Source organism: Trachymyrmex cornetzi, unplaced genomic scaffold, assembly GCF_001594075.2.
Source record: "Trachymyrmex cornetzi isolate Tcor2-1 unplaced genomic scaffold, Tcor1.1 scaffold884, whole genome shotgun sequence".
Lineage (NCBI taxonomy): Eukaryota > Metazoa > Arthropoda > Insecta > Hymenoptera > Formicidae > Trachymyrmex > Trachymyrmex cornetzi.
In genome coordinates this window covers 140,602-151,028 of record NW_017300228.1, presented here as the reverse complement: position 1 = coordinate 151,028, position 10,427 = coordinate 140,602, and the positions used below count along the sequence as shown (strand labels likewise).

The window sequence follows — 10,427 nt, the reverse complement described above, 5'->3', positions numbered from 1 at the left end:
TTTGAAAAATCGTTTCACGTGTTTCAGCGTTTTTTTTTAATGTTGGAAGTTGTCGAAATATTTGACCGTCCCGGTACATAATTGACACCCTGTATATATGTCTTATATCGAGATTTATTACAATATATTGAATAAATCTACTTCAATATTATGTAAATTGATCCCATGTATACAGTAGATTAATAAAAAATAGTGTACAGTTTAAAAGAAGCCATTTTTCGCCAAAAAAATTTTTTAAAAATTAAAAAAATTTTTTAAACCCGGTTTTAAAATTATTCTTGACATTTCAGACCATATTGCTCATACTTATCTTAAAGAGCATTAAAAAACGTACATTTAAAAAAAAAAATTTGTCGCTAGCGTGTTGCACAGTAGTTATTAGCCTGCCAATTTTAAAATTCAAACTGGCATTACGGCCGTCCTAATCAATATTTTTAATTGAAATTTGGTACACTTAATTATGACCACAAGAAGTATATTTTTCTATAATATCATTAAAATCGAACGATTAAAAAAAAAGTTATAAAATAAAAACCAAAATTCATCGTTTTTTGGAGTTTTATTTTTTTTTGAGGTTAGGTTGCAATATTTCGAATTCGACCATCTTACATTTTTTGTAGTAAATTTTCTTACGAAGACACTGATATTTTTTTTATTTCTGTACGTTGAAGGGGACCGGAGATAACTGCGGAGCGAAAAACTGCGCATTTACTGCCTTTTGTGTACAAATTGTTAAAAAAAATATGGTTTCGTTCGTCGGCCATATTGGAAACCTCAGGTTCCCTTTATTTACATCATTTGTGACCGATTCCATAAAAAAAATTGCTCCCGTCGAGTAGTTCCCATCTTTTTTTAAATTCCGGTAATATGGCTCCACTATTAACCGATTTTGCACGCTCAATCGCCACTCTGAGAGACGTTACTCCCTCGATTTGTAGAGTTCTCTTTACAAACCCGTCGAATAGAGCGGAAATAAATTGTGCGCCCATGATTTTATCGCGAACCGTATCGGAACATTCCGGATATGCCGATTGCGATAACCGTTCGATATCTGAGCCTAACGAGGCAATACTCTCCCCGAATTTTTGTCTCCTGTTCGTGAACTGCGAATAATAACTTTGCAACGTTTGCGTTTCCCCGAAACGCATCTCAAGTTTCGACTTCAATTCCTCGAATTGCAAATTCTCTAAATTTTTTATGTTTTCCAAAATTGCGCGTGCTCGTCCTCGCAAACACGACGCCAAAATAGCGGTCCTTGTGTCGTCTTCCCAACGGTTCGCTCGAGCGATTAGGTTAAATTGCGCAAGATACTCGCGTAAAGGTACGTTCCCCTCATAAATATCCGGCTTAAGTTTGACGCCCATCTGACCGCGAAATGCCAGAGGCGCATCAAAACGACCAACGGCGCCCCTGCTTATATCCGCGTGAAAATTCGGCACAGCCGAATTGCCATGTTCGACGACACCCGCGACGAAACTTCCGCCCGTGGCGAAATCAACGCGATCGACGACATTCGCGAAAGAATCTCGCCTGCGAATATTATTAGAAAGACTTACCTGATTTGCAGGAATCTGACGCAGTCTCTCTTGTAATTGGAAGATCTGCTCATTCTGCTGACGTTGAGTCTCCGCAAACGCCGCCCCCGTTTTCGCCGCTGCTCCTCACGCAGTTGTCGCATCTCCCGTAACATTGTCTGCAACGCTGCGCCGTCTGCGTCGAGGAAGTCTCCTGATTCTGCGGGGTTATCTCCTCCGCTGTTATCTCCATATCTCGTGGCTTCGCCGTTATCGATCCTTCCGGACTCTGCATTCGAGCTCTCCCTCTCGTGACGATCGGTGAACGAATCATCCGAGACCCTCTGATCCCGGACGAGCTCCCAAAATGTTGCGCCCGATGCACGAGATTGCACTCGGATAGTAACGCGCGCTCCCGAGCCATGGAAATAAAGAGACTCAAGGCTTAAAGAGTAGGAAATAAGAAGCCATTTATTCAGTAACGTCGGCACCACGAGATCGTCAGTACATAAGTAGCGTAACGATAATATGTGTAATCGGCGGAGAAGCACGTCCATTCGTCTTGACTGCTCTCCGAAGATCTGACAGCTGTTCACCGTCAACAACGGCATATCGTCTTGACAACGCGACACCACGGGTGTCAGAGCACAGTACGGCATGCGACGGTGCATGGGCGTAACAATATATAGAAATATATATATTTATAATAATTAATAAAACCATAAAATATGTATTACAGGCAATGGGAGTCGACGCTGATTATCAGTTAGCGCAATTTTTCTTAATATTAAATATATAAACCTTAATTTTGAACGTTTCCACTCATGGTTTGAGTCTTCATCAGCAATCTTTCACCCTAGCGTAACGATTGGAGTATTGCATGACAAAATGATATCTCCAATGTTTTTCCTCTCAAATATTGAACCGTTTACTGTTGTGAGGTAAGTCACATACTCACAAAGTGATACTCACAAATTTTTTTTAAATTTGACGGTAATTTATAACATATTAATAAGTTACAAAATGTTAAATAAGAGAGATTCATTGTTCAGTGTAGAAGCGTCGACTGTGTGAGCTTGAGTTCTCATTGCCACTCAGCTTTCTAACTTTGAGTATGTGACTTATCTCACAACAGTAAACGGTTCAATATTTGAGAGGAAAAACGTTGGAGATATCATTTTGTCATGCAATACTCCAATCGTTACGATAGGATGAAAGATTGCTGATGAAGACTCAAACCATGAGTGGAAACGTTCAAAGTTAAGGTTTATATATTTAGTATTAAGAAAAATTGCACTAACTGATAACCAGCGTCGACTCCTATTGCCTGTAATACATATTTTATGGTTTTATTAATTATTTTAATTAAAGGAGTTTGTAAAAACTTATTAGTTTTTATATTAATTCGTAATTTATCATATATATTTATGTATATGTATACATATGTAAAATATGTAAAATATATTAAAATTTACATTTTTAAAAAAATTTTACATAGGCAACTAATGATCTCCTATTTACTAGTGACCGGTACGTTACTGAAGCTACATTGGACGCGCATGCGCCAGAAGTCCGTGCCGCCTAACAACACTGACTATGTTTACACGGCTCGATTTACTCCGAAGTTATAACATCGATGTTATGAAACTGGCCAATCATAGTTATTCCTCTGAAGAATGGAATGACTGTGATTGGGCAGTTACATAACATCGATGTTATAACTTCAGGTTAAAGCGTGCCGTGTAAACGATTTCCTTACTGATTACGTCTTACGGCCTTACGTTTTTCTATGTGCTCCCCGCTTAAGACATTACTTAAGACGATCTTGAAATAAGAACGGACTATGAATACCGGCCTACATCTAGGGTACCTATATGACGCAATTCCTCGTCTTAATCTCTTCTTTCTTTAACGTTGTCTTCTTTCTAACTAACAGTAAAGACACTTAAAAGCCGAGCCAATCAGCATGTGATACCCTCTTATTTCTCAGAAACTAACTATTGCACTTTATTAATACTAATAAAATCATGATTTGTTTAGCTAATTATAGAAGTATAAATACATAATTCTTATATATATGACTTGTTCCTATACCAAATCAGTTAAAAACGAATTCCACGAATGCAAAAATAAAATTCTTACGATTTTTTTTTGCGTGGTTTAAATAATACTGACTATATTATTGATAATATTACCTCATCTTAAATGTTTGTAGTTTCCTCTAAATCAGTTTTATTTATACTATTTTTTCTCTTAGTCTTTTCATAATACGATTTTAAATTTAAAATTGGGTGCAGCATAAACCGCCACATCTGTATATAAAACAAGGGTGATCCCGATTGATCACGGCTCGATTGGACACCAATCACAGCGACCGGTGCTTAGGAGTTTTGTAGTCTCAAGCGCTGTGAGTGGCCGTGTCCAACTGGGTGCCACCCTATAAAACAGACCATGAGCTGACTTCATTTTTATAATGCTGCTTTATAGTGTAGATAGATAGATGGCAGACTGATTGGTGACGTCAGCTGAGGACCTGCGCGAAAAAGGACGACAACTCGTCCATGTTGCTGACACAACATGTAATCCTTCCACCATGGTCTTAAACATGATGGAAGGGACGACATGATGTGTGCAGTTCGACAGTGTCTCTTTCTAAATCTCTACCCTCTCTGTCTATGGACTATTCATAAGGTTTAAGGGTTACAACTGTGAAACGCGAAACATGGGGCGGTATTCATAGTCCGTTCTTATTTTAAAACTGTCTTAAATAATGTCTTAAAACGCTAATACAGTCTTCGGATTGACTTACGACATCTTAACCGTCTGCTGGTAAGGTGAATTTTTAGACGTATCCAGTAAGGAGGGACCGATTCGATCCCATGCTCATTTTTCATCTAATTAATGTATAAAATGAATGAAAGAAGTAAATCATAACATAAAACTTTATCCTCTGTTCATTTATAGATAACATTTATAGATAAAGATACAATTTTATATATGTTTATACTTTATAAATTTATACTTTAAATTAACCCTTCCACCACACACCTCCTATTTCAATCATCCACCACACATGGGGTCTACTGGACCCCAATGGCTAGAGCGGCGATTGCGGCAGCAATTTTGACTATTTTAAATTGGCAAAATTCATGGATGTTCTTGAATGTATAAATAAAAAGGTAGAATAGTCGAAAAAAATTAAAAAAATTTTTAACATTGTTAAAAAAAAGAGGAAAAGTGAAAGAAAAAATGGAAAAAAATGACCTTTTCTACTTAAAAAATCATAAGTTTTTTATTTGCCTCTGCTTCTCACCTCATAAGCAACAAACGGGGATGCTCCCCGCGGGATCTGCTTCTAGTAGTGTCGCATAACCGATAGAGGGCGCCACAAGTCCCGTTTCAAATATTAAGGTGGTCAAATCGAAGCGCGAACCGGGACTGGGGTCCCTGGGACCCCGTGTGTGGTGGAAGGGTTAAACAAAAACCGCTTTGACTGGTGGGATCAACGAACCATGGGATCATTTTTACCCTAATAGTCTAAGAGCTGGCTACATGGGGTGCGACATGCCTCGGTGCATGAAATATTTTACCTGGAAAATGTTCGATTGCTACCAGCAAAGCAAAAGCCCGACCGTCAGAAGGCGCGCTGGAAGATAAATGCGTGGGTGGACGATCAAACGTGTAAATTGTCCAACTAAAAAAATTGTCGATGTGCACGGCTGAAAATTTACATAGACATCGAAGATCATGAGAAAAAGCAGTAAAAAAATTGTCAGAAGGGTAAGTGGAAGCTAAAAGGTTGTCAGAAGCTGTCAAAGTTGCGAAAAATATCGGAAAATTTACATTTTAAAGAAAACTTCTGACAATTTGAATTTACACTGTTTACGTATAGAGCAAAGTATGTGCAAAGTGTCAGAAGTTAAAGTAGAAGAGATTATGAGAAAATCGGGTGCGAAGTGCAAGAGCGTATTTCGGCGCGCGGCGCAGCACCGATCGCTTTTCTTTTGATTTTCACACCGTACATATTTTAGAGCATTTCTGACAATTTATTTGATTAATCAAGGGGGACTTGAGAAACTATTATTAAAATGTCAGAAGTCAATTAAGAAGAATTCATAAATTTAATTAACAATTTATTGTAACGTTTGCAATATTCTGCGTGATTTTTATTATGTTTAAACAAAACATATTGAAACGTTTAAATATAAGTGACTAAATGTATGAATTTTCGAGTTTTTCGAGAAAAGTACGAAATAATCGAATAGAAAGTTTTATGAGGAGATCGTTATAAGAGAGATGTGTATCAGCTCTGAATGTCGTTCAGCCATTGATCTGCGTTTCAGGTATACGAATTACCGCTTCAAGAACGAAAAAGCGAACATATGCTCGATTGTTTGCTGTCTCTCTTCTTCCCTCTCTGTTTTGATCCTTTGCTTTGAAATGACGGTTTGCTATTTGAAAAGAGAACTTACATGCAAGTTACATATGATTTAGCGGTTATGAAAATCGCTTATCAAATTCAATCTGTGGACAAACCGAATTTTGATGACCTTTTTATACATATGAGTGCTTTTCACACAATGATGTCCTATTTTAAGGCCTTAGGAAAATTCATCGACGAGTGCGGATTAACTCATATGATGGTCGAAAGCAATTTGTTAGCTAGTGGCTCGGTAAACGGTTTTATAAGCGGCAAGCATTTCAATCGATGCAAACGATTACATCTATTACTTTCCTTAGCTTTACAAGTTTTACATATTCAGAAATTCCTTACAACCAATCAAATAACTATTTCTGAAAATGTAATAGATTATTTAATAAAAATGCAGCCAGAAAAGTTATCTAGTGATGAATTGACCGATGCAGAGCTTTCAACAATCAATCAAAAGTATTCAGAATTCAAACTAGACACACTGAATGGAATGTATGGAAAGACAGCACAGTATTATGTAATGTACATAGAATTTGTTAATTATTATTTAATGTTTACAAGAAGCATTCGCGTAGGAGACTTCGATCTATACAAATTTATAATTCCTAAGTTATGCAATTTGTTTTTTATGTTTAATCAAAATAATTATGCACGTTGGCTCTTAAAGTATCATGATGATTTGTTGACAGTCGAGCAAAAGCATCCGCAACTTGCCGAAGAGTTTAAAAGAGGGATGTTTGGAATAAAGAGAACGTCTAATTCTTTTTCGTGCGTGCCAGTAGATTTAACACTAGAACAAACCATAAATGTCGATGCAGCGAGAAGATTAACAGGAATAATGCATTTTACTAATTCGATAAGTGCTCGACAACGATGGGCAAGGAGTCATGGCTTAAGATCGACAATAATTTCGTATGTATTTGACCTTAGCGGATTAAAAAAAATTCAGGATGCGACCTCTAGTTTAGAAAAAAAATCAAATAATGAAAGATTCTGCTCATTTACTTAAATTTATTAATGTAATGAACAAAAATGTGAATCCTTTCGATAGCATTGAAATGAGCAATGATTTATTATATAATATAAAAACTGGTCGCTGTGCCCCTGAAGCCGTGGCTGATTTTCTTCTTAATGTTGAAAAAAAAGGACAGGAACTGCGAGACAAATTTCTTTCCGAGTGCGCACAAGATGATCGCAGATTTGAAACTGTTATAAAGCAGAATAAAATAATCAATTTTACAACTTGTAATAAAAAGCAAAAAATAACAATCAACCATAAAGTACAAGAAGTTCGCATGCAACGCGAACTTTATTCGGCCGACTGTTAGGGATTTCGATAGAAGAGACGACAGATATAGAAAAAATCTTTTCGTTCCCGATGACTCCGATACCAACTTCATTATGTCATTTAGATGGCACGATTTGCAAAACCGAAAAATCGGCTATGATGAAAATTTTACGAAATGACAGTGCTCTACCGAACCATATTGATGTTGTAATTGTTGATGGTTTTTTTTTAATTCACACAATGATAGATGTGCCGCAATCGTTCGGCAATATTTCAAAAAAAATTTTGCAAATTCTAGCAAACTATAATGCTTTATGTGTGCATGTAGTATTTGATCGCTACTGGTCGCCGTCTATAAAAGATTACGAACGTTCATTAAGGGGAGGTTCTGATAGTAATCATGAGTACGTTATCTCTGGTCCGGACCAAGCTAGGACACATGATTTTGCTAAAGAGGAATGACAGATTTAAAAAAGCTCTTGTCCTTTTCCTCATTTCACATTGGCAAAGTAACGATGTAGCCGCTTTTATAGGCAATAGGACTATTTTATTAAATTTTATTAATTGTTATTCATTCAGCGTCGTTAATGGTAATGTTGTCAAAACGGAGAAATTAGATTTTTCTTGTCCTTCGCACGAAGAGGCCGACACTAAAATTATTTATCATGCGTCTAAAATAAATTCAGATTCAACTGTTGTCGTAAAGTGCTCTGACACAGATATTGTTGTTATTATGTTAGGTAATTTGCATAAAATAACAGCAAAAGTTTATATTGAGTGTGGCGTTTCAAGAAGTCGACATATTATAGATGTAAATGTACTTCATGAACATTTAGGATTAGATCTGTGCAAAGCATTGCCAGGATTTCATGCATTTACCGGTTGCGATTATAATCCTGCATTTTTTAGAAAAGGTAAACAGCGCCCATTTAAAATATTCGCAAAAAACGAGGAGTTTCAGCAAGCGTTCGCTAGTTTAGGAGATACGGGGATCGATATAGACAATACTTTTGCAAAAATACAGGCATTCGTTTGCAGTATGTACGGATATGAGACACAAAAAAAAATCAATAACGTCAGATATCGAATGTTCCTCCGAAATTATAAAGTTAAAAATACTGATGAAGCCTTTTTAAAAGCAAATTTGAAAAACTTGGACGCTTCCTGCTTGCCACCTTGCAACACCGAGCTTCTACAGCAAATGAGAAGAGCACACTATATTGCACACTTGTGGAATAAGGCAACATTACGGGATCCAATTGAATTTGAGCCCGAAACATCAGGATGGACCTTAACTCACAGCAAATATGAATTTCTATGGTTTGAAGGCCCACAGTTGCCACCATCAGTAAAAGATGTCATTTTGGATAATCAGGATTCGGAAGGTAATTTTCGATTTGCGACTCTTAATGGTATATATGATTTATTTAGTTTATTTAAATATTTACTATTTTCAATTGATGACGAGGAATCCGAGTATGACAGTGATGAAGATCCGGAAAATGAAGAAAATGCACGATATACAGAATATGAAACCGATTGATTATTTTCATATTTGCTACGAATAAAATTTTTATCTATTGTTACAATAAATTGTTAATTAAATTTATAAATTCTTCTTAATTGACTTCTGACACTTTAATAATAGTTTCTCAAGTCCCCCTTGATTAATCAAATAAATTGTCAGAAATGCTCTAAAATATGTACGGTGTGAAAATCAAAAGAAAAGCGATCGGTGCTGCGCCGCGCGCCGAAATACGCTCTTGCACTTCGCACCCGATTTTCTCATAATCTCTTCTACTTTAACTTCTGACACTTTGCACATACTTTGCTCTATACGTAAACAGTGTAAATTCAAATTGTCAGAAGTTTTCTTTAAAATGTAAATTTTCCGATATTTTTCGCAACTTTGGCAGCTTCTGACAACCTTTTAGCTTCCACTTACCCTTCTGACAATTTTTTTACTGCTTTTTCTCATAATCTTCGATGTCTATGTAAATTTTCAGCCGTGCACATCGACAGTTTTTTTAGTTGGACAATTTACACGTTTGATCGTCCGCCCATGCATTTACCTTACAGCGCGCCTTCTGACGGTCGGGCTTTCGCTTTGCTGGCAGCAATCGAACCTTTTCCAGGTAAAATATTTCATGCACCGAGGCATGTCGCACCCCATGTAGCCAGCTCTCCGTCTATAACTTACCAATGGAGGGTTAAGATTATACTTGAGACAGTCTTAAATGTAAGAATCGACTATGAATACCGACCTGTTTCGCTGTCGTGAAGTTGATACTGAATCTTTCCTTGTATGAGTAAGTACATTACTCAACAAAATCTAGGGAACACTTTCAAACACGCTAAAAATTGAGCAATATTCAGAACACCATAATTCAATGAAAAATCATCGCAGACAAAAAATTAAAAAAGGATTTTAAAGGTTGAAATCTCTACTTTCGAAATCTATAATTGAAATTTCAATATGACTGATATTTTACGGAGTTATACGGACACAAATGGATATTCGTCAAATCTAAAAATTTTTTACAAAATTTACAAAGGTCTATGGCGTCAGGTAAAAATTACACGAAAATACGGTTTATAGCAGTCGAAAGAGTGCTATAAACCGCATTTTACCTTTATCTTTACCTTTAATTTCTTTTTTTATTAAACATTGTACGATTTTTTTTCACTGAATTATTGAACGATGAAGCAAAAGTAATCACTTCTACTTTAACGTTCAATACCTCGGTGGAAAAAAATCGTACAACAATCAATAAAAAAGGAAATTGAAGGTAAAGATTCACTCTTTCGACTGCTACGAACCGCATTTTCGTGTAATTTTTACCTCACGTCATAAACCTTTGTAAAGTGTGTACAAAATTATACGATATGTTTTAGATTTAACAAATATCCATTTGTCCGTATAGCTCCGTCAAAGATCAGTTAGATTGAATTATCAATTACTGATTTTGAAAGTAGAGATTTCAACCTTTAAAATGCTTTTTTAAAAATCTCATTATGACCATTTTTGACGAAGTTACTCTAACCTGAAGTTAAAAGATCATTATGTGATGTCTTTTTTGATCAAAATTTTCGAAGTGCTCTTGCCATTTTCTGAAAAATAATGGTTACCGATATTAGCGTAACCCAATGTGCACCACGTGGAGGTTGTCGGTCGGAATTTGCACATAGTGCG

The 10,427-nt window shown here is 36.3% G+C and overlaps 1 protein-coding gene across 1 annotated transcript in view; it reads right to left on the bottom strand.

The window, feature by feature from the left end:
• LOC108769310 (uncharacterized) overlaps positions 1 to 2,108 on the bottom strand; it is an 11,982-nt gene extending 9,874 nt beyond the window's left edge. Inside the window, exon 1 of the mRNA XM_018520215.1 lies at positions 1,557 to 2,108. Within this exon, the coding sequence (XP_018375717.1) occupies positions 1,557 to 2,071 (515 nt within the window). The 5' untranslated portion in view covers positions 2,072 to 2,108. The remainder of the gene's footprint in view (positions 1 to 1,556) is intronic.
• Positions 2,109 to 10,427: the final 8,319 nt, after the last annotated feature.